The 26,429-nt window shown below is 34.4% G+C and overlaps 1 protein-coding gene across 1 annotated transcript in view; it reads right to left on the minus strand.

Moving 5' to 3' along the window:
- Positions 1-11,314: 11,314 nt before the first annotated feature.
- LOC145665536 (uncharacterized) overlaps positions 11,315-26,429 on the minus strand; it is a 15,904-nt gene continuing 789 nt past the window's right edge. Inside the window, exons 2-7 of the mRNA XM_081732844.1 lie at positions 24,881-24,985; positions 22,211-22,396; positions 19,421-19,601; positions 17,773-17,991; positions 13,101-13,298; positions 11,315-11,526 (exon numbers count right to left, since the gene is read on the minus strand). Of these exons, the coding sequence (XP_081588970.1) occupies positions 11,315-11,526; positions 13,101-13,298; positions 17,773-17,991; positions 19,421-19,601; positions 22,211-22,396; positions 24,881-24,985 (1,101 nt within the window). The remainder of the gene's footprint in view (positions 11,527-13,100; positions 13,299-17,772; positions 17,992-19,420; positions 19,602-22,210; positions 22,397-24,880; positions 24,986-26,429) is intronic.

Below are 26,429 nucleotides of genomic sequence, written 5' to 3' on the forward strand. Positions count from 1 at the left end.
ATATTAGCGTTTAACGGAAATCAATTTGTCCAAACATGATACGTATACCACTCGGTAAGTCTTATTGAGCTGAAAATGATATTGAGCATTAAAGCTTATGCGTAGTTCTCGAGAAAATTGTTTGTAGATTGATGCTGTGCGAGAACTATGCTGCTTGTTGAGGTGAAACTCATACTAAACACCTTCGTTAGGTTGTTCATTATGACAGTAACAAGATGAGAACACCTAGTATGGTTAATGGGATATAATCTTAAACTATGCAATTTTAATTTCTGTTTAATAGAAATGTTTAAAAGAGCTGAACCAAATTAACATTTTTGAGGATAAAATCCCGTGCGTAATTTTCGAGAAAATTGAAGTAAACGAACTTTTATAGCGCAAAAAATTATGTATCCGAGTGTCAATAATAATTGACAGATTTAATTTGCTTGAAGACAATTTTATTTATTTGTGTAGTGTATGTAGCAAAATACATTTAACGAGCAGATTGTATCTATTGTTGTTGGTCTTTTCCTAATAGGTACACAATACTCTAGTCTTCTGTTTCTAATGAAAAAGAAAAAGTTCACTACTTTCAGTGGTGCATATTCACATTTTACATAGTAAGAAATATGAATTTCATCAGGATTATTTTCCAGCAGAAATGGTTGTTGGTTAATCCTTGAATAGGGAAGTTTACTAAAGATATGCCACATTGACTTGATCCCTAGTCTTCCGTTGCAAGTGCTGCTATCGGCTGAAGGAATTCCACTCGCTTTCTCTCGCTTAGCAACAGCTGAACCCTTATTGGCACAACGCGTGGGTGTGTGAGGGTGTGATCTTTAGTTCGCATTTTTGCCACGGCTCAAGACATTTTGGCAGCACAATAGATGAAATGGGACAACCTATTCAGTGAAGGTAGAAATAGAAACTACTGTTGTTCAATCTCTTTATATAGGACATACAGGGGGTAGAGAAAAAAAATCTAAAAACACTTCATACAGGACACGTAAGTTTGGCCTTCCACTGTACAACGCGTGTTGCGGTTGTCGATCGTTTTTTGTTTTCAATGTGTTATGTGGACCTCCCTCTTCCGTCAGCAGTAACCCGTTTACCTGTGAGTATCGTGGTGTGAAAGTGATGCGGTAAAATGGGCGACCTGACACACTTCCAAAGAGGCATGATCGTTGGTGCCCGTGTGGTTGGAACTTCAGTGGCAACAGTGGCGAACATTGTGGGGGTATCGAAAGGCACTGTGTCCAATGTCACGAGGGCATACACAATTCATGGGCAAACGACGTCTGCAAAGCACAACAGTGATCGAAAGACAATCCTGTCAGATAGGGACCGGAGGGCATTAAAACGGAGACCACTGCAATGAAAATTACATCTGAATTCAATTCCGCCCTACAGAACCCGGTTTCATCGAAAACAGTGCGACGGGAACTTCATAAAATGAAAATTCATGGCAGGGCCGCTATCGCCAAACCACTGGTCACAGCAGTAAATGCGAAGAGGCGTATCCAGTGGTGCAAGGACCACAAGGCGTGGACTCATGAGCAGTGGAAACACGTAATGTGGTCCGATGAATCGAGCTTCACCTTGTTTCCAACAACCAGTCGTGTTTACGTATGGAGAATATCGTCGTAGGCCTATGATACAGACTGTCTTCTCCCAACTGTAAAGCATGGGGTGGTTCTGTTACAGTATGGGCAGTGATATCGTGGTTTTCTGCAGGTCCCATCATAGCTCTGCATGGAATGATAAATGCTAAGGCGTATGAGGCTATTTTTGGGGACCAGGTTCTACTCATGGCCCAAATATTGTTCCCTGATGGTGATGGCATCTACCAAGATGATTTGGCACCCTGTCACGCTGCAAAAACTGTGAAATCATGGTTTGAGGAGCATGACCAAGAGCTATCACACCTCCCCATAGTCCCACAATCACCAGATCTGAACATCATTGAGCCATTGTGGTCTGAGTTAGAAAGGCGTGTTCGGTCTCGTTACCCTCCACCAACATTCCTTAAGGAACTGGAGCATGTTTTGGAGGAACAATGGTACAAAATTCCACACACCACGATTCAGGAGCTGTTTACGTCCATTCCACGTCGGATCTAAGCTGTTTTGGACGCAAAAGCAGGCCCCACACCATACTAAGTATGATTTTCACATTTTTGCAAACGTTTTAGATTTTTTTTTTGTCCAAACCCTGTACTTTCTTACGATATCTGTAATGGTGGACTCGTTCTTTGTTTGAAATATAAAGAAATCAACCCACCGAAAACCGTTGTTGCAGAACGAAGCTCTTTAACCCGAATCTCTAGCCCAGTCACACTTCTTCACTATTTGAATCTACACCTATAGAGGATATAGTCTTAAGAAAATAACTTGTTTCATGTAATATTATACAAGGGTGAATCGAAAAGTAAGGTAAATTGTTGATTTACAGAAAAGCGTACAGAGATACGTCGATGAAGCTTTACTATGTTTGAAGTATGGTATCACACTATTATTCGAAGAAGGAACCGTAGTTGTCTAAACATTTATTCCAACCTGGCACCAAATCATCCATGCCCTGTTCAAAGAAATGTGGTTCCAGATTTCCTAACCAGGTACTTGTAGCCTATTGTGCCTCTGACAGTGTCTGGAAACGCTACCCACGGAGATGTTGCTTCAGGGGGCCGAACAAATGGTAATCCGACGGGGCTAAATCAGGGCTATACAGAGGGTGATCGAGAATTTCCCACTTGGACCCGCGGAGGTGTGTACGGGTCCGTTCGGCTGTATGTGGACGTGCGTTATCATGCAGTAACAACACGCCCTCTCGGAGTGCCCCCCGCCATTTCTGCCGTATGGCTGCTTTCAGCCTGTCCAGGGTTTGGCAGTAGGTGTCTGCATTAATGGTCGTACCCTTTTCCAGAAATTCAACATGAATAACACCGAGACGGTCCCAAAAGACAGTAGCCATTGTTTTCTGGGCAGATGCTATTGTCTTGCATTTCTTGGCCTGTGGTGACGATGGATGTTTCCATGTCATGCTCTGACGTTTGGATTCAGGTGTCCATAGAGGTATCGGAGTTTCATCGCCCGTTATGATGCGATGAAGGAATGAATTTCCTTCGTCGGCATAACGTGTGAGGTGGCTCAGGGAAATGCCCATTCGCTGGTTTTTGTGTTCGTTACTCAGAAGCTTGCGTACCCAGCGCGCACACACTTTTGTGAAGCCCAGTTGGTCGTGGACGATACCGCTTACGGAACCATAAGAGATATTTAATTCATTGGCAATGTCCTGCAACCGCACTCTTCTGTCTTCACGAATCATGGCATCGACGACAGCCACATTCGTGTCGGTGATGGACGTTGATGGTCTGCCACTTCTGCCATCATCTGTGACAGTACTCTTACCACTTGCAAATGCGTTACACCACACGTACACTTGTTTCAGCGACATAACACTATCTCCGTAGACCTGCACCAATTCTCGATGAATATCACATGGTTTTATTCCCTTGGCCCAGAAAAAATGAATGACACCGCGCACTTCCTCCTTGGTGTAATGTTCCAGTCGTTGTGCCATCTTTGACTTGCTCTCAGCACCAGACGGGTGGACATAGAATGTTGTACAAGCCGTCACACTTCTATTACCAGATTACCTGTAACATGGAAAAGAATTAATTAGCTACACACAATATGGGTTTGACAGGCAATTTCACCTTACTTTTTGATTTATCCTTGTATATATAGTGGGGGATCCAGGATATTATCAAGGGAAGGGCTAAACCATAGTTTGCCGTTTTATCCAGTGTATACTTGAGGGTCAAGGAGGGAGGGATATAGCCCCTGTAATCAAAGGTACTTAGCTTTGATGAATACTAGGCAAAAATGTCCGGTCAAAATAGGACATACTGAAAGTTGTGGTCATATGGGTATAAATCTTAAGAGTTTTCAAATTATATTACGCCAAAGTATGGTAAGTTCCGTGCAATCGCTCTGTTTGTCGACAGATATCAGAGCAAAAGCAGTAAAAGACAGCGATTTTTTTTTTTTTTTTTTTTTTTTTTTTGTATATATTGAGTTTCCGCCCTTGGTATATATTGAAACCACTTCAGTTTCAATTTATCAGCACACCAAGAATAGGTTACACCTCTGTTTTTGTTCCGTTGTTGAAGCCGGAAGTGGCAGATTTATGGCATCTGGTTCAGTATTGGGTTGTTGTAGTTCGGAAGTCTACAGTAGTTTACCCAGTAATCATTTCTGAAAGAGGTTACCCAGCAATCATTTCCACAAGAAAATCAATGAGAAACGAAACAACATTTTAACATGTAAAAGACAATCGAATTTTGTAAAATAAAAAGTTTTAAGTTTTCCAATGTGATTTTTTTTTTCTTCATTTTGAAAAAAAAAATAACGTGAGTTTGGGTTCTCTGGATTATTTTTATTTCCTCTTTATAATCGCACCGTTTCTTTCACTTGCATTTATCATCTGTCTTCTTTAGTCTATAGGACTCAACGAAGGATTTAATTTAGTTTTTAATTTTCAAGAATTAGCATAACTATACTAATATGAACAAAGAGGAAGTAAAATTTGATGATAATAAGTAGAGGCTTCTGCAAACTTTTCTTTTCTCTTCTGATTTTCGCAGATTGCAGAAAATTTCGAACTTGAGCTTAATGCAGTATAAACCCTATTTTACGTTCCTGTATTTAACGAACGGGTAATATGGTGCCAAATATTAACTTATAGAGTTAACTCATATTTTTATTTTCATTTATTTATTTATTTATTTGAAATAGCAGAAATTTCATTATCATACCCTATGATAGACTCTTCACTTGTTTGAAAGCGGCGTCCTCGAAGCTTTTTCTTGAGCTTTGGGAAGAAGACGAAGTCACACGGAGCTACTGTGTGACCGTACATTGTCGTGATGAAGAAGAAAGACAGAGAAGACTTTCAATGAGCAGATCTCCAAACTTCAAGAACACTCGGAAGGCATAAGTAACATACCACTATGTTGTAACTACGTCGATCGTCTAACTGTATAATTACTACATGCCTGGTCTTAGAGAAAAAAAAAAAAAAAAAAAAAAAAAGATGCCACGATAACTTTAGCCACGCTTCGCGTTTGTTTAACTTTCGAAGGTGAACGATTATTTTGAAAACATCATACTCGACCGTTGTTTTGTTTCGGGGTCATAGTTGTAAATCTATGTTTCGTCATCTGTGATTATAAATGTCTTTACTTTGCCTCTGCGAAAATCTTTTAAACATACAGTGACACCACTCCACGTGGTCATCTTTTTGCTCAGGCGTAAACACATGGACTCAGCGACTTCAACGCTTGAAAAGGCCGAGATGATGTTTTATTATCGACTGGGCTTCAGTTGATCCAATCTTCAAGGTTGACTGGATTTCCTCGTATGTAGTATGGCGATCGTTTTCACAAGATTTCTCTCTGCGACATTTTCATCCGCAACTGCGATGCTAGAGCGCCAAGAGAGAGACTCGTCTGTCAGCCTTTGTCGGCTGCATTTGAATTCCGCTAACCAATTAAAGACGGTTGCGCGTGAAAGGGTAGATTCCCGAAATACTTTTCTAAACGATCATGGCAGTGCTCTTGCGTTAAACCGTACTTAAAAACGTAAAAGATAATTCATGAAAATCATGTCGTTCAAGCTCCATTTTTCCGACTGACAGGCTCAAACTAACCTTCACCAACCAACCTTCTAATTTTCACACAAACAAACCCGCTACCTTGCAGTTACATCTTTCAACACTAGAGAGCATACGCTTTTAAAGCCGATATGTTTTAGTACGGCAATGCTATTTAAATTTTAGTATCTAAAAACTTTCAGCATACCCATGTTTCATCTATATATACTATTAAAGTATCTATTTCGTTAAGAATTTAAAACTTACCTTCTGGATAGTTACTGTTGTTATGAGTAGAGGCACGAGTTTTTCGCAATGCGCGATAAAACGAAATGGGTCAGAATTAAGTAATATTCAATTTCTTGACGTTTTATGATATTCTATGTGTATTTTCATTGGTTTCCGTTGCGCGATAAAATGCGAAATTGGCAGCTTTGCGCGAAATTTCTAACAATACGCGATATAACGCGAAATTTTAAAAATACGTTTTTGCGCATTTTGGGTGATTAGGACACGACTATAGGGAACATGCCCGTTAGCTATCACCATCGCAGCCGGATGGGGAGTTCCAAAGTGGTAATTGTTTGAAGTTTGTTGTAAATGCACTTACATATGTGTGGCTTCCAACAGCAATGCCAATTGTGAAAGATTTTTTTTTCAAGTATGGGTTGATGATAAGTGATATGTAGCATGTTTACATTCAGTATTTTATCCAGTCCCCTCGGTTTTGGTGGGAAATCTGAAGTTCTGGGGAAGGGGGGGAGCATTAAAAATGTGGAAAGTAACTGTGTACCTTATGCAACTCATACCTTTATATACTGTGTGCAAAGGAACCGTCTATATCCTTTCAGAGAACTGTATCTTTGTTCTTCACTGCTACACATTAATTTTCAACGAACTTAAGAAAGTTCGTTACTGAATTCTCTATGTCTGTTTGTCTGTCCATCTGTCTGTTATTTGCGATTTTATTTTTCAATTCTGAACCCTGCATTCGACAGAGCACCAAAAACTATCCGAGAAAGTGATTAAAATTTTCTCGTCACTCTTACCGTTCCCGAGATATTGGCCAAAAATGGCCGATTTTCAGAAATTTAAGGAGCCATATTTGGGGAACCGTAAGTCATAGAGAGTTCATATTGGTATTGATCAACACCTAAGAGGATGGTAAATAATTTGGTACCAAATAGTAACCGATGGCCACTGGTTTGGAAAGTGCCTAGTTGGCCAGTAGCCACCAATTAATGCGAAATATGAAAAAGGATATCGATTGGAAACTCGCAAATTGGAAAAACATAAACTTCACGTTACATTTGAAACCGGAAATATACAGGGTGTATCAGAACGACATCGATAACGTTTGGGAGATGATTCCTGACACCAAGATAAGACAAAAAGTATAGTCCAACCTGGGTGCACAAATGCTTCCTTTCAGAGTTATAGGCTACCAAAAATATGAAAAAATGAATTTTAAAGGTATATAGCTTCAATACTATGGGACCTACTGTAGTCGGGTCAAAACTTCACTTAGGAACTAGTATATGTCCTATCTAAACATCCAAGTTTCAGAATCCTGGGGTACTTTCGCAACAATTTTTAGAGAAGTAGTTAATGAGTACTTCAAATTATATGCCCGTAGCCGGACTCCCTCAATAAAAACTGTTGCAAAAGTATCGCATTACAGATCGTAAGATTCTGAAACATGGCTATTTGGCTAGGGCACATATTAGTTCCTCAGGGAAGTCTTGACCCGACTACGATAGGTCCCATAGTATTGAAGCTATAGACCTTTAAAGATCATTTTTTCATGTTTTGGGGAGCCTGTAACTCCGGAAGGAAGCATTTGTGCACACAGGTTGATATATAGTTTTTGTCTTATCTTGTTGTAAGGAATCACCTCCCAAACGTTGTCGGTGTTGTTTTGAAACACCCTGTATATAAGGCTATACCTGTCTTAAAAATGGAAGGGGGAATTTTCCCCTTCCTAAGATGCCTGGATAAAACACTGAGTATATTTAATGCTTAAATGCAACTTGTGCCCATGTGTTTTCAGAAGACAGCAAACTTTCCTACTCATAGTAAGTTTAGTTACTGATTTTCTTCAGTTTGATTTGAAAAAATATAATTTTCTATAAATGAAATTGACATTCTCAAGTGAAATATTCAGTGTATTTTGTCTTTAGGTAATTAATGGTTTATTTTTATAGTGACTATGAATAAAAGGAACAATTGTAAAAATGTCAGGGAATTCTTTTCCACAAGAGCTACAAAAGGCGAAATTTTATTTGGAAAATGCGACAAAACGCGAAATATGAAAAACGAAACGCGAAATTTTCAAATTCTTAGTGCGAAAAACTCGTGCCCCTAGTTATGAGCGTAGATCCATACTAAATAACGGTGATTTAAGTGCTTTGATTCCTTACGATAAATTAAATTAATTGAATTTTATTTTAAAAGGTACTTTCTCCCCTTTCGAACTCAGGCTATTAACAAGATTTTCTAAATAAATTTTAAAATATAGTAGTGATGTCGTCTATTGTACAGACGAGCAAATCTTTTGGGTAATTTTCAGCACCGCATTATACTTTACCAATTTCACTATACTTTCTAAAAATAAGTTATTTTTTAAGAAATTTTTGGCGGAATATATATATATATATATATATATATATATATATATATATATATATATATATATATAGGGTTCTTACTGGTCAGGGAAAATGGTGCAGGTCAGTGAATCTCAAAAAAAAAAAGACTGGAAATCAGGGAAATTTTATAAAATATATTTTTCTGACAGTAATTGTACACCGATTTCAGCTTAACCAACTATTAATGATCACAGTATGGAACATTGCTCAGATTTTTGTGGGTGAAATGTACGTATGAGCAATTGATTATTATTAGTCTCTATAGAGTAAGTGTTCTCATATATAAATATTCACCGTTTTTTATTCCATATTTATATGTCAACGTCACCAGACACCTGTCATGAAAGTCAGGGTTTTCCTGCCAAAGATCAGGGAGAAGTCAGGGAAATAAATTACTCCAGATTAGTAGGAACCCATATATATATATATATATATATATATATATAAATTCGGAAGTTACGAAAGGAATAAGTTTACACCCTTATTATTAATTTATTTTTACCCTAAACAGTAAGGATTGTGGGAAATCTTCATAGAATCCTTCACGATATTCTATCAAAATTGAATATTACTATCTGAACCTGCGCTCTCTACACAGCGCATCATTTGCATATGAGCATAAATATCCTCATTCCTTACAACATCTGTACATTTTCCTTTACAGACACAAGGGAAAGAAGTCTTGAAAAAAAAAATCGGCAAGGCGTATCATAAAGGGGAGATTTTATCGATTATTTTTTTTCTCAATATCTCGCACCGTTTGCAAGATTTGAGCCTACTTCCGCTTGGAGTTTCTAATTCATGCATGACCAGTGTTTTTTCTTCCTTCTTGCATGCAGTATGTAAGTATGTAATGAGCAAATACATTACATACACAATTAATTATAATGGCAGTTATATATGGTGTTCATTGGGCAAAACACTTCAAAAATAAAGATTCATCTTAGACTGGAGAAATGGTTATCCTTCCTTTTTCATTATTATTTGGCCATGAAATAAACGCCTGACATATGCAACCCCTATATACAAGTGTGGTGTTGGAATGTATAACGCGTAGCATATTATGCTTTAGTTTTTTTTTGTTTTTTTTTTAAATTTCAACGCTTCCAGCGTACCCTAAAAATGTAATAAAGAAATAATGGTCATATATATATATATATATATATATATATATATATATATATATATATATATATATATATATATTCAATTAGAACTGGACAATCTACGCAAAATTTCCAATCGATCAGTGAAAACGTCATCTTTCTAGAGCCTGTAGTTTCCGAGATCTCATTGTCGAAAGGATTGACCACAAACATGTAAACGTCCACAACATATAGTTTAAAAGAACTTGGAAGATGGAAGCACAATCACATGCATTGATTTTAGAGAAGGCTTATTAAAATACAAAGGCTTTGAACAATAATTTTATATCATAAACTTTATGAAAAAGATCTAGTTAACTAATTTATTTAAAGTACACATACTTAAAAGCCTGTTTCTGTCAAACGTGAAATCACACATAACCGTAAATGAAAGATTTGAAAGCCAAAGTTATAGCTTGGAGCTCAGTCGCTTTTAATTGCTATTGTAGCATTTTGATAGATTTACAAAAAGTATTGCTTTAGCGTATTTCGTAAACCGCATGGGAAGTTAAATTTACTTCTTCATTCTTGACCGATCTTAAATCCAAACACTTGGGATCATTAGAAAGCCCTGAAAAATATATACTGTATTCTAAGACTTTACGGAAGTTATCATGGATATTTTTGTTTAAAGCTGGAAAGGCGGGTTAAATCCTCTTCTGATTTTTACTCCATGCACTGAGAATTATTCGTGAGCCTCAAAAGAAATATCCTCGTGCTGCTTCAAATAACTTTTTTTTTTTTTTTTTTTTTTTTCGAAAATTGAAGTGAAACAGATTTTTAAAGTATGAGGAGGAAGGTAGTTCGTCCTTTCATTCTTGACAAACTTTAATCTCAAGCAGTGAGGATGACTGGGAATCTGCGAAGCCTCAAAGAAAATGTAAGCTGTTTAGAACAAAATCGAATAATTTTGATAAAAGAGATCGAGGAAAATTATTTTCTTCGTATTATGTAAATCAAAAACTTCGGAACTTGCTTCAGCTTACCCGTCTTTTACCTGCCTACCTTGTCTGATTTTAGCTATACCCAATAGAGCTAATCGAGATTCCCTAATGAAAATATACACTATGTTTTACCAAAATCAATAATTTTTAAACAATTTATGTTAGAAGATTATTCTGTATGTGTATGTGTAAATTTGTAACATGGGATGGATTTTACCCCCTTATTGTTGATAGTTTTTAAACCGAAACGATATGTTTATATATGGAAGTTGGGGGAAGATTATATTAAAAAATTACATACAAAATTATATTAAAATCGGATAAGTTCTTAGAGAGTTAACATGGAGCAGAAGGATGGAGAGACCCACACAAAAATGCCAATTGATGCAAATGGTAGAAGCTCGCTGCGCTTATTTCAAAAATTATCCTTTTCGAAGAAAATCATTGTGTTTAATTTGTAGAAACTATTGACATAAAAGATAAAGAAAAAACAATGCTTCTGTTAAAATGCTCTAATTCCAAAAATGCAGTGATGTTATTCACCCAGTTCGCCCGAACTGAATGTTAAAATTCCTCAGGTTCCTTGAACCGCATGCTAAAAGTGTCTCTTCACCTCTAGATCCAATACTTATGAAACACATTTAATTCTGTAGTCTATTTTGAAAAATCAATATATAAAATACCAGTACAAACATGCTATATAACTTAATCCTAGTCACAATTACTAGTATCAATGGAACATAGTAATAATATTAATACAGAGTTAACTTAATATACATGGAATTACTTGTTAAATATTAATAAGAGAACCGATTGTTAAATGATTTGAATTACTCCACTAGCTATATGTATGTAGGATAAACATACAAGTCACTGAAGCAATGTATGTATTTATGTTGTTACAAAATATTTCGATAAACTTGTTATTATTATTATCAGGTACTTAATAAAAATAAATCATATATAATGGTGAAGACGTCCAAATGATGAAAATTAATGGTAGAGGGTGTTGAATTATTCCTGAATTTTTAGCCTTTCCGAATTTCTCAATAAGTACTGCTATATCACCAGACACACCTCCTGGAGGAACTTCCTGGGTATTTTTGGCAATCCCTAATGACGTTAGGCGTTCAAGAATTAACTGGAGCAAAGTTTCTAAAATAAAAGATTATAAATTAGATTACCTATTTTTGTTAAGTTATTGCTGAGATAAACCTAAAACAAAGTAAACGCCCAGTTATATAGTAGCACTGTTCATTCCTTGAGATGTTTATGATGTAAGACACAAAACTTGATTTTTCATCCATGATTTGCCGTATAATTTCTGACATTTGACTTCTTTCATCCTCGGAGTGCCTAATATGAGACAATTACTTAAAGGGGGTGATTCTTGTTATCGTCTAGCCTAGACAAATGCTGTATTGTGTGAGATATTATGTAATTCTAGAATGATATTGCGCAAGAGACATGGATAGGACAATAACTAAAATAGGAAACGAAATAGTGAACAAAATACTAAAGAATTTCGGAAGAAGAAATGGTAAAATTAGTACATTTTATTTCAGAACATTATTATGTGTCCAGTCAAAGATTGAGTTCAATAAACAAAAGTATGTGAACTTTCCACTGACCTTGATGTGTTACCGCGGCTGGAAATAGTTTTCTAACGAATGTTTTCCAATTACAAAAGAAATTTTTAAGATGCTTAGCAGGATCAGCGTCTCTACCTTTCTGTGATATAATTTTAAAAGTCTTCAAATTATGACAGAGCTCTCTGTGTGTGTATCTTTAGCTGGTTAGCAAATACTAAAGAATCTGAGACAAACTATAATTAGAGATAAGCAGTGTTTTATGTATGACAGCAGTATGACATTATACACACCAGACACAAGAAAATAAATAAATAAATAAAATAATTAACTTACCTTTCTATCGGCTTTTCAAATATCACAAAAAATATAAATATCAAAGTGTAACTTTTTAGCTTCTAAAAACTATAATTAAACTCTGTTTAAATACATTTAAAATATGCTTGATAAGAGCAAAAATAAAAATATTAAAAAAATAATTTTAGGAATGAACCAAAAAATGGATCAAAAGATTAAGATCTTGGCTAATAATTAGTTTTTGGATCAGGGGCCACAAAATTTCTGAACGGCCCCTAAATCGAGTTTTCGTATTTTTTACGGAATAAACACATCATACTGAGTTAACTGATAGCACGAGTTTGGCTACACTGTATGTAGTTCTCCAGATATAAGGCGTACAAAAAAATTTTTGATTGAAATATGTTGGATCTTTTGATCCAAAAAGCATGTTATTCAATGAAGAATAGTAAATGAAAATAATAAGAATAATAATATCTGTAAAAAAACTAAATATTTAATCTAGTTACATATTGCGAGGCAACAATGTAATATAATTGAAGATGTACAAAATATATCTCAAGAAGATTCTGTACATCCTCCATTCTTCGAAAAAAATCTTCTTATTAAAAAAAATACTAACCGTATTAATCACACTAGATTAATATTTGGTATAATTTGTTGTGATAATAAGTATACTGCGCGTTTTGTATTGAAATATAACATTTGTTGTATGTTGATAAAGCCATGATGGTCACATTGGCTTAGATACTGCACTTCTTTCTCTTAGCCCATAAAACTATAACTACAGAATATTTATTGAATCAGTGGAAGGAATATATTTAATTAGTTAGTTTGACTTACCATTTTCGGGCTTAATTTTAATTTTTCTTCTCTCCTGAATTTCTGCCAACTGTAACTTTTCGTTCCTTATACACTTCCTTTCCGTCTCATTGTACAAAAAACCCCAACGACAGGCACAGAAGTAACTTCCTGGAAGATTAAAACAAGATTCTGATGTTGCATTGCAGGAGTGTGAATCTTCAACGCATTCATTCACATCTGTAAATATAGATAATAATTATCTAATCTTTCTCTGTATCTTAATATACGTTTCACATGAAAATAATATATTTCATTTCTATAGATTTGTTACATATCATGTAACCTAGCAAGTTATTTCTGGTTTTATTCTCTGTCTTTCATTTCATTATCATATAGTTAAAATACACCTTACTGTTATATTCATTTAAATTTATTGTATATGGTAATCAAATTGGCGAAAATCATAGTGATTGGTACAACAACTTGAACATTAGTCCCAGTCGTGGTCCAGGTGATTTTAACGAGTGAGATACTGCGGGGTGGAAGACAACGAGAAACCACCACTCTGTTTTTCTCTAGTTTGGTGGCAGCAGGGAGAAAACATGTGCCATCTTTTGCAGGTCAAAATATAGTTCCGGAGGTAAAATATTCCCCCATTCGGATCTCCGGGAGAGGATGTCTTGGGAAGGACTATTGAACAAGAGAGTATAAGAATGTGGGAGAAAATTGCTAAAGGAAGGAAGATAAGTAAGAGAAAAATGTGTAGGATGGGGACATGGAACGAACGTACCATGTTACGGAAGAGAAATAGTCTTAAAGAAGGCATAAAACAAAATAATCTAAACGTGGTAGGAGTTGTTGAAGTTAGATTGGAAGGTAACGAGAAGTTGAGAAACGAAGGATATAGAATGTTTTATTCAAGTAATGAAAAGAACAGTCCTAATAGTGTGGAAATAATTCTTGGTAAGAGCTTAAAAGAGAAAGTAGAATTTGTTGATGACAGAGTTATGATGTTAAGACTTAAAGAAAAAAAAGGCTTTAGTGGTTCCTCTACTTCTTCGCATACAACTGAAAAAGTAGAGGAATATGAGAAAATAGAAGAAATTATAGACAGGGAGAAGAAGGGTGCATGTGTAATTGTAATGGAAGATTTCAATGCAGTTGTGGGAAAAGGACAGGGAGGAAAATAGTGACGTAGGAAAATATGGTTTAGGCAATAGAAATGAAAGGGGAGAGAGACTGGTCAATTTCTGCAGACAGAATTCATTGGTAGTTGGAAACACTTGGTTCAATCAGCACAAAAGAAGATATATGGAAATTCTCAATAGGCGACCGAAGACATCAAATAGACTATGTTATGATTTAAGACAGGTATCGAAGAACACGGAGACCCTTCCCGTGGCCGACATTTTCTCTGATCATAACCTTGTGCTGATCAAAGTGGATATTCAACTGAAAAATGTTGTCAAAAGAAAAGTAGGCAACCAGAAGTTGAATACTCGAAAACTTAAAAACGAGGAAAAGATAGCAGACAGTGAGAACATATTAAACTTTCCATACAGCAGGATGCAGAAGAAGTAGTAGGTTACTGCAAACACAAAGCATGAGTTACAGAACAGATGTTACAGAAAATGAGGGAAAGGAGAGCATAGAAACAGGTTGATAAAGAAGAGGGCAGAAAGATATTCAGGAAGTTAAATAACGAACTAAGAAGGGAAACAGACAGAGCAAGAAAACACTTTTACGAAAGAAAATGCGAAGACATAGAAGATTAGACAGAATTGGGAAATATGAAGAAATGTACAAGGAGATGAAATCTATAAAACTTCAGAAGAAACAAGGAGGTATTAAAATGACAAAAAAGAAAGAAAAAAGTAGAATGGGAAGGTAGTCAGCGACAGGAGTGAAGTCTTAGGGAGATGGAAAGAATATGTTGAGGATTTGTTTAGGAGTAGCTATAGACCGCGTGGTCTTGATATTGAAGTAGAAAATGAAGTACGCGAGAATGATAAACGGTTTAATTTTCTTCGGGATTAGTTTGAAAAAGCCATATCCAAGATTAGGAATGGAAAGCAACTAGGATGAATAATACACCAGTTGAATTCATTAAGAATATGAGAGACAAGGGCAAAAAAGAATTGTACCGATTCTGCAATGAAATATGTGAAACAGGAGAGTGAGCAAAAGATTTTGTGAAGGCAATCATGGTATCGTTATCTAAGAAATTGAACCCAGACAGATAACGATATCATGATTGCCTTCGAACTACTAGTATTATATTGCGTGCAGTAAAATGCTTCTAATATTGAACCAAATCTTTTATGGTAGAACAAATGAAGAAGTTGAAGAGAAGCAGTTAGGTTTAGGAGAGATAAGAGCACAAGATATGCAATTGTCTTATTAAGAGTAGTTGCTGAAAAGTTTATACATAAATGGAAAGATGTGTATGTTGTATTTTTATTGATCTAGAAACTACTTTTGACCGCGTGAACTGGGAATTATTTTGGGAGCTTTAAAGAAGGTTGAGTTGGAATGGAATGATAGAAGACTCATAAGAAATATATATATATGAATCAATAATAAATGTTAGAATACGGCAAGAAATGACAACGGAGAGTGCAATTAGAAAGGGAGATAGATAGGGATGCTGTCTCTTGCCAGCATTATTTAATATCCATCTAGAAGAGACTGTGAAAAAGAGCCTGCACAATGAAGACGGTGTTTCGGTAGGAGATAGAATTATTAGGTGTATATGTTTGTAGATGATATGGCACTTGTTGCGAAATCTAGAAAGAAAATCAAAATATGTTAGAAAATTTGAGAAAGGGCTTTGAAGAATATGGAATTAAAATAAATGTTAGCAAGACAAAAGCCATGGTGATTGGAACAGAGTGGTCAGTGTCAAATATAAAAATAAGAGGGGGGGAATAGAACAAGTGACTAGTTCTTGATACCTGGGTACTATTATTGGTGATGATATGAAGTGCAAACGTAAAGTAAGCAAGGATAGGAATGGCGAAAGAAGCATTTAAGTGGAAGAAAATTCTCTTGTGTGAATCCTTGAATAAAAAGTTGAGAAGCAGACTCATAAAATGCTTCGTGTGGAGTATTGTACTGTAAGGGGAGAAACTTGGACATTACACAAAAGCGATGAAAATAAATTTGAAGCTTTCGAAATGTGGATGTAGAAAAGAATTGAGATAATTAGCTGGGCAGAGCGGAAAACCAATGAAAGAGTGTTAGAAATGGTGGGGAAGAAAAGAACAATTTTAGATGTAATAGAAAAACAGGAAGAGAAACGGTTAGGACATTGACTTCAGGAATTGTTCATGAGGGACGCGCTAGAGGGTATTTTGGCATGAGGTAGGAGGAGGAGGGAAAGAGGCTAGAGATTCTAGAGAGATGATAGACTTTATCAAAACAGAAAAATGAAGTTTCAGACAGACCATTCATCGTTCTGTGTACTTTGCATGGTGTTTTTTCTTCCTCTGTTTCATTGTTCTGATGACAATCCATTGATGATCGAAGGCTGAGTGCATTTTTAAACTTGTTTCTAGTGCATGTGGTAAAAAAATATTCATTTAGTTACCGAATAAGTTACAAAAAAAGAAACACAAAATTCTATTACGCCAGATACGAATATCGTACTACCAGAGTTCTGTTAATTGTTCCTTCTGCACTTTCGTACAGACACTTACGTCTTAAACGATGGTCTATGTCTAGACAGTGTATTAGTGTAAAAATGTCAGTTTTCAATTTATTAAACTTTATTATGTATGGGCTTACGTGAATTACCTTGGAAGTTTGATGTACTGTATTGACGTTTATATTTTGCTCGGTATATATATATATATATATATATATATATATATATATATATATATATATATATATATATATATATATAATTGTGGGTATTCAATGTTGTTTCTAGTAGTACTTTAATTTCTATAACTATATAAGAAAATGGAAATATAAGGTATGAAAAACGCAAGAGCACAGAACATAAACCAACAATATTTGGATCTTGTCTATTTATGTTCCAAAATGACAAAATAATATATTCCTTCAGTGCCAATATTCGGAAACGTTACAGATTCCACGTCTAGGCAGTCGAAGATAGAATCTGGATCCGAGTTGCGGCTGAATTCTTTACGTTCTTTAAGAATAATATACGAGCTATAAGAAGATTGAGGAGTGTTGTAGAAATGAAATAATAAATAAATAAATAAACATTAATTTGTTATCATTTCATGTGCAATCCACTTTTATAGTTTGTAAAAATATCTTGCTAAAAGAGTAACTTCCAATGTTTTAAAAGTACTTGTGCTAAATCTGTTGGTGTTAAGTACTAAGCAGGGATAAAAGTGAGGGGAAACGCGGGGGACGGCATCTAGCCGCTTCCAGGAAGTATCCGTGGCGCCCCCCCCCCATTTTTTTAAAAAATATACAATGGGCAGATAGATACGGCGGACGACGTGATGTCATGCGTCCCCCTACCTTTTCAAATCCACTTTTACCCCTGGTACTAAGCATTTGTAGAGATAATCTGAATTCATTTTATTTCTATTGTTACTATTTTAAAATAGGTGAATAATAATAACAATAATAAATATGTACTAACTAATTGTATTTAGCTATAGCTATTTTCTGCTAATTTTTTATGTTAGTGAAGTAACAGTTGCGAGTAATATATTTATTACTTTCTTACCGATGCACATTCCAAATTTCGAGCTCCAAATATATCCGTCCTTTGGGCAGTGACATGTAACATTCCAGTGGTTAAGTATGATGGAAGTCAGGTCTCTGTTTTCTTCTGGTTTAAAAGCACAAACCCTTTTGTCACCGTAGTTCACTGCGTAACAAGGATTGCTAGCGCTATCCCAACATTCTGCAAGGGATGAGTAATGTTTTTTGGGACAGCAGGGATCTGGAACATGTAATATTTTTTTAAAGTTTGTGTTAACCTTGCAAATAAATATTCTAAAAGTGAAACAGGATATGGCTTTATATTATTTGCCAAATTTGTTCTGAACAACCAGTTTAGATTATCAACTTACAAATATACAAAAATGGTATTCCATCGTTTATATAGAATTGATTCTTGTCAGACTTATTATGTGTAATGTGAGTGGCACAATTATCAAAATATATTTTTGCTGTATTGAAACTCTTAAAAACTTCTAAGAAAACATTTTTTCTTTTACGTATTGATTATTAATTTGTTGAATTGAATATAGCTCCACTTTTCTAAATTATATATGTGTACTCTATATTTATTCTGCAAAGTACTCTACAGCAAATAAAAGTTTACTACGTATCAAGTAATTTTAATTATTTGTTTCTTTTCTATACAATGTTACTACTAAAACTCGTATCGCTGAGATTTCTTGTATCCTAAGTCCGAAAACAGAAAAGTATAAATTTGTTAAGGTAAAATTTTAGTTATGAAAATAAGAATTTAATTTAGTTATCATCATCATTATTTCTTGTAAATAATTGGTTCTTACACAAGGAATCCGCTATTATTAGAGCTGCATATAAGATTAGATTAAGCACTTTCTAATCTATTTTATATATTTAAGGATTTTTTTTTTTAAATCTACGTATTATGAAAATATTCTTTAGCTCTTTCTTGAAAATAAAATAGATTTCTAACTGTTCTATTTTTTAATTTTTTTTTTAAAGTAGTTGTTAAGGTCGATAACAATCAAAGAAGATATGACTTTTGGTTGTGGACAAGATGCTGGATCATATATTTATGTTCTGTTTCCTTGTGTTGTACGAATAAATATTTCACTATTCCTGTAACCTAATGTGCAGTTTTAATGAAGATGATCAAATTGAAAATACAAGAGTGTATTCATATTTTTAAACCAAAGATAAGACTACTGACACAGAGCTACTTTAAGTTTGTTAAATGGATTTTAATCTCAGTTTTGAACACTGGGACCATACAAGATGGCCAGAGTTGCTATTTATGGTATATGAATGACACACTTCTATTAAAATATATTTCTTCTTCATTGAAACTAATAAAAAATTTCAGAAAACATACTTTTTACGTATTGATATATGTTCCATACATAAATCCACTTTATATATATATATATATATATATATATATATATATATATATTCAATATTCCTTCTGTATGGTAATGTGCAACAAAAAATATAAGTTTAGCTATCTATTATTCAATAAGTTTATAACTTTTGTTTCTTGCTTGTATAATGTTCCTCTATAAAATGTTGAAAAAGAGTGCCTCAATAGAATAAACTCTGAAAACTTCTATAAATTGTTTACACTGTTGCACCCATAGTATTCGATTTTACAAAATTCGTATCTAACAGATTACCTGGACAAAAGCTGTACTTGGCACACTGAAAAAATATACGATCGTCTGCACGAGGATCTGTGTTAGGTCCTTTAAACTTTTTATCCAAGCAGTTGGCATAATTATCACATCGTTCATTGAATGTTGCAAGTTCTGGTAGCTCCTGCAGAGTATACCAACACATGTAGTAACTGGCTGTTACCTACAAAAATAATGCGTCATTATTAACAGCAAAATGATATGGAATGATAAATCTATTACTATACGTAAAATTAAGTATCATAATATGAGATAATCAGTTACGAAAGCATGTCAGTCAAACACCAGGTTATATTTTCATGATGACTGACTGTCAAATGGTGACTCTAAGCACTTCCTGACAACAATGATGGAGTTTTCCGAACTTATCTTCTAAAAAAGAGGGAAAAAAGAAATTGTGATATTGTTTGAGAGTTGATTCATTCATGTCACAGTTTAGAAGAGAAACAATATCCAAAGACCGAACTTGTTTCAAGGATAAATTGTTCTTTGTGACTTGGTTACACTATACCCTTACTATACCTACCCTTACCCTGTGCTGCGTTAAACGATTTTTGTTGTTGTTGTTTTTAATGTCGTAAAATTTAAGTTTTGATACTCTCCCATCTAAAGAGAAACATCTCTTTGTCCATTTATTACTTCGTAACTAGTTAAAGCTTCTTTGGAACAGAAATATCACAAAATTATCAACTATATTGTATCTCTAATAAACACAAATATAAGATTACATAAATTCTATTTGCTTGTGCATTGAAGAGAAAAATAATCTATTATGGATTTTGTGTATAGAACTCTGACGATGGGCGTCTCTGGCATGTTAAAATTGGGAGGGGGGAGGGACGACTAGAATGCTAGTACACCAAAACTAAAGTTACGTCAAAGTTATGAGTGAACTGCAATCTACTTTACTAATGGGATTCGCTCTTTCTACCTTTAGCAACACAATTCATCATAATTTTCTTCTATCACTAGTAGATCACTTGCCGAAAAAAAATATATATATAATATGGTTTTTAAGTAATTTCTTCACCTTGACATTACTACCGGTGAATTACTGTTCAGTGTTCTTAAACTCATTTGCAGCAGTCTAATTTTATATTCCTGATATATTTCGATTTTTTAGCTTACAAAATCTTAACTCTCTGAGAGAAATCTTACGATGACACTCTTGATTTGATTGCGAGTTTCGATTTTTTTATTTTCATTCTTCTTTTGTATTCTTAATAAACTCAAAAGGTATATTATCTACCTTTTTGTTCTTCATTTCGCTGTATGTTTTTGAATTTTCCAATGAACCATTATTGATTACTTCATTTTCCGTTTTATGTCTAAAATGTACAGTTTATTTTTGCTGTCATCCGGCTCCTCAATGTATGCTTTCCATCTTTCTCAAACTCAATTCACTCATTAAACACTCATTTCTATCTTTAATTTCTATGTTGTCATAGTAGTTGTTCCTTGCTGCCTTTCTACAGTGTTCGTATGAAATTTACTCATATATAATGTTCAAATTTCTCTATTTTTTTAAAAAATTCCTCTTGTCACCTTCTCTTCTATTGTATATTTCCCTGTCTTTGTAGATTTCCCTTCTTAATTCGCAGATAAACTTTCTATATATCCTTTCCTTCCCTTCTCCAGTCTCCCTTGTCATGGAAACCAATTGTTACTGGTTAAGCAATGAAAAAATTGTGTGTCTGCAGCTGAGATTACTTTGACTAACCAAGAAGTATAACTTATTTAAAAAAAATCTTTCTTTGAAAGTGACACACGTCAAGGGGACATTCTAATCGCATTAACCTAATGTTCAAGAAAAGACAATTTTAATTTGTTCCACCTATGTTTTTACTTCTTCCATATAGATCTAAATACTTTCTGCAATGATCCATTTATCTCGTACTCAAAACACTTGGGGGGACGCGTCCCCCCTGTCCCCCGCCAGAGATGCCCATGACTCAGACAAATAAATTAGGCAACATAAGCTATGATATTAAAAGCCTTAGAAAGGGCGTTAATCTCTCAATAGCAACAACAAATTAATTTTTAATTCTTTGGAGACGCTTAAATAAACAAAATATTTTATTGATATTCAAAGATATCTTCAGAAAATATTTTTTTATTCTTAGCAGTAAATGAAAGTTTATATATATATTGAAGTTCGTATCTAGGATATAGCATTCTCTGAAGTGTTGAAGAAGAAAAATAACATTGGTTTGTTTAAGCAAAATACTTAATATTCACTTGAGGTCTTTTAGCATAAAACTAATTTTTATATACCAATAGTTGTGTTAATCTCTTAGGTAAATCTAATAATTATACTCAAAGATAAAAAGGATAAAAATATATAACTAAACTCACTGTTGAGATATAGTTACGACGTTCGAGTGATAACAAAATAAGAGCAAAAAATCTTCAGTTGGTATTGTCTGTGTTGAACTTAACCCCTTGCACTGAAATGACGAGTCCAGCTCGTCATGGCCTTCCGGTGCCAAATCGCACAATGACGAGTTACACTCGTCATAAAATTTAAACTATTGTAGCATCACGTAGGGTTATTGTAGTGGTGTTTTGAAAGTTATATAATAATAATAAACCATCTATAATACACTTTTATAACTTATACTTCAATTATCAGAATTCAGTAAATAAATCGCAGTGGAAGGGGTTAAACTATATTACTATTAAAAACAGAAATTGATATTTCAAATTGCAAACAAAGTAAAATATAAACATACTATCATACTTCTTCTTATTTGCTTTTCATTTGGCACTTACCCGCCACTGAAATCTTTCTAATGTACTCTGAAATGGTTCAGCGTATTTCCAATCCATATCGTAGAAATTATGACACTCCGAATCCATTGCCTCCATTGATACTTTATCCCTCGGCCATTTCCAATTTTGTTCTGCGATTGCTGTGTTTGTGTCGTCTGTTCGTCGTAACTCTACCATTTGGGACGTCTGTTAATAAGTTGATCATTAATTCTTATAAATAATGTCACAAAGAAAATACCACTTACATATTATTAAGCAACTTTTTCTGTCTTTAATATATTTTTAGTACTTTTAGTGCTTTTAATAATTTCTGGTAAGTTCTTTGTTAACATTATTATGGCTAGGCAATATATAATATGCTGTTTATCTCTTTGCCTGGTGTACCTTACTTTTGTTTGACTTTTCTTTATTGCCTTCTTGGTTTTTTTTTTTTTTTTTTTTTTTTTTTTTTTTTTTTTTTTAATGAATAAAAGGAAATCTACAAGCTGCTAACTATTTTACCTATGCTTATTGCTTTCTTAAAATTTTTCTTGTATAAATATTTATTCTAATCTTTTGAACTCGTAACTACTTATAAGTCTGATTTCACTTTCTATCTCTTTTTAATATATCCTTTCAACTCTTCAACTGCTTACAAGTTTAATTTCATTTTCTATCTTTTTTAAATATATCCTTTCAACTCTTAACTACTTACATATCTGATTTCACTTTCTTTGATTCCTCTTTCATTATCTTTGTTAAAGACCTGCAGTTGCGACAAACTACCATAAATACTACCATTACTTCATCATTATTTTAAAAATACAATGTCATTTATTGTGATCATGGACCATATTTGCAATTTTATGGTTGCTTCTTAAGTTTTGATCACCTTTCTACCGGAAATATAACTCACAATGTTTACCATTATCGTGGAAATATACATAGTGAGATATGGCATTTAACGTGTCACCGAGTCGGGCATTGGCTCAATCAATCACTGTTGAACTAAATACAATATGGAAAGAATGGTTGATGTTGCTATGAATCTCAATGTTGTAACGTATTTCAAACATGCTCCTGTCACATAGGTAGATGTACGATCGTTTTCAAGCCTCAAATGCAGTCATCAGACAAAATGGATAGACGACATAAACTTATGTGTGGATAACGCGAGAAAGTGCTTGTGATACTATGAACTATGAGTTGTATAGCATGACTGCTGTATGAAGTGATAAGATGGAGTTTACCTAATATGATTTTTAAATCGTTGTTGGTCACGGAATTTATTATTATATTTTCTCTGTAGTTTCATGTCGATGGAACTGATATTTCTGTAATTCATATATTTTTTTTATTTTTCATCGTTTTGATAAATTCTGGCTATTGATCCTTTTAAAGTTATACATATTAATTAATGCTATTTACATTGTTTAATGTAGCTTAGTGCATTTATTGTAAGCTTTTGATAAATAACTGTATAAAATACAACACAAATATATGTTCAATTTCAGCATATAAATGACAATTTTTACTTTCGAAGGATGATAGGATATAAGAAAGTATGGTGATCGTGGAAAAAAGAATCGGTAATGATATAGCCACGAGTACGTACACTTATGTCCAAAATTATTGTCGTATGTCTACAAATATGTTGTTGTAGGAATATAATTTGATAACGAATTCGCCCGGTATTTCTTATAATGTTAGTATGTGTATAACCGACAAAGACATGTGTGTGGAAAATCTCATGTCAAAAGAGCAGTAAGTAAAGACAATAAAACGAAAATAAAATTTTCTTGTTCATTTAGCAACATTTTGTTTTACTCATTCTAATTTTCGTATCTATAATTCTTTTTCCTATGAAATTTACCACAAATATATATATTTCCCAATTATACACATAGTATCAGTATTAAAAGTACCCTTCAAGGTCATTATCAAATTATATTCTTACAAGAAGACAGTTATAGATATGCGACAATCATTTTGGACATAAGTGTACCTACAGTATGTTTCATTTATTGTACGTACCTACGATACAAGGTATTCTGCCTTCCTTTAACGTCAAAGTGCATAATCTTAGATCTTTAGCACCATTGGATCTTTGGATCTCCCCAAAGTTAAAAATGGGCCTCAAAGGTACCAGTTTTGCCACCGTAGAAGAAATCAAAACTAACGTGACTGCTGAACTTTTGAAGATACCAAAAAAGGACTTTCGTCGGTGTTTTCACAAATGGCAGAAGCAGTGGAGTAAGTGTGTGTGTTCCGAAGATGCCTATTTTGAAGGCGATTAAATAAATGTGTACTTATATTGTGAGAATAAAGAGCTGCAACAAAATTCCGGGATATTTTTGACTGCCCACAGAGACAGGCATTGAAAAAGTAAATTAGATGTAAACTTATCGAATATTTTTTTTTTCATGATTCCAAAATTTTCACTAGCTTCGGTGCGCGTTTAGCTTCCTTGTTAATTTTTTGCACAATGCCGTAAATAGCTACATCCAGAATTAAAATTTGGAAGTTTCTTTAAAACAAATAAGTGGCTGTTTTTTTGTTTTTTTTTTATGATCTCTATAAAGAATTGAACTTTGTAGTTTCACGATCGCTCAAGTGCATGTAAAGGCCTAAGGAAGTTCATGAAAATTTTTGTAACTTTGAAAACTCACCTTATGAAGGTACTTCACTTACCTTATGAAGGTACTTCAAACACTTTATCAATCCTTCGCTGCAAAATTTCATCACTTCCCAATGCAAGGCCCTAAGAGGAGGGGAAGGAAAGCCCTCATAATATATCTGGAATTATGAAATTTAATTTTTAATTACAGATTTTATCATCATCATCATAGGTATTCTGCCATTATTGGCAGGTCACTTGTGGCAACTGCCGTACGGTCTCCAGCTAACCTCTTCGTCTTCACGTACGATATTTCTGTTTGACATTGTTCATCAATTATAGCCTTCTTCGTCCCCTCCCTCTCTTTCCTGCTATCATACCCTCTAGCACGGTGACCTAGTGCCTTCAGATCTATGGTTTTTGGGATATTATTGCGGTAAAGAAACTATTCATTTAACCAGGATACATTACAGAAATATACTTCTGGACCAAAATGAACAATGAATAATGGAAGAGAACACTCTGAACCGACGAATCTAAGTTCCAACTTTTCGCCTCTAAATGCTAGTGCGTCGTTGTCCCGAAGAGAGCTTTCATCCCGATCGTGTACTAGTTATAGCAAGGCACGGAAGAGGTGACGTCACTGTTTGGGGATACTTTACAGACTACCAAGTTGATAATTTAGTTCGAATTAATGTAATAATGGAGAAAAACGTGTTTCACAACGTTTAAATGAGGCATGAAATTCTATTAGGAACGCGGGCAACGGCAGTAACTTTGTACTACAACATGATCGCCGTCTGAAACATTCTTTCAAGCTATGGAGTAATTATGTGCAAATGCAAAAGAAAACATCACCAATAAATGGAATAGCCGCCACTGGATTTGTTATCCATCGAGCTCTGGTAAAATAAACTTGACAGGACAGTTTGTAAATGAATACCAACGAACACGAAGGTATTTGGAAGATCCTTCAGAGCTACTGGAGTCGCATAACTTTGTAGAAGTTGAATGAATTAATCAAACAAATGTCTAGAATTTGTAAAGCTCTTACCAAGGCAAAAGTCCGCATTTAAATGAACGCACAGTCAATAAAATCCCAGTGGAAGCAGGACCATATATTTTAATTTCTTTATATGAGGAATTATGTTTATTTTACACAAGTCCAACAAATTGGGATATGGACACACGGTTTTGTATGGATACACGTCTTTTCAGTTGGGGGGGGGGGGGGGAGATTCTGAAAAATGAGCAGTGTGCTCAGACTTCTGGTAATGACTGTATTATATCGTCAACGAGGAAAGTAAGGGTTGACGAACTTGTCATGACAATCTCTCTCGTAGCTCCTCATGTTGGCTTTTTTTCGCTCCTTCCGTATCGATACTTTCGGTTTTATGTACCGAACTTTGATACGCTATTATTTTGTGAACATATTACCGCATTTAAACGGTATTATATTTCTATTATTCTATTTCTTATTACTGTGCTTATTATATACTTTCACTATATCAACTAGGTAAAGAAGACAGTAAGAATATTGTAGATAGTTAATGTTTATGTAGCGAGTTAGCCAGATAGAAGTGTATCCGCATTTTGGTATTCCAGAATATAGTAGCCCTTCCT

The sequence above is a fragment of the Thermobia domestica genome, chromosome 1, assembly GCF_964235325.1.
Source record: "Thermobia domestica chromosome 1, izTheDome1.hap1.1, whole genome shotgun sequence".
Lineage (NCBI taxonomy): Eukaryota > Metazoa > Arthropoda > Insecta > Zygentoma > Lepismatidae > Thermobia > Thermobia domestica.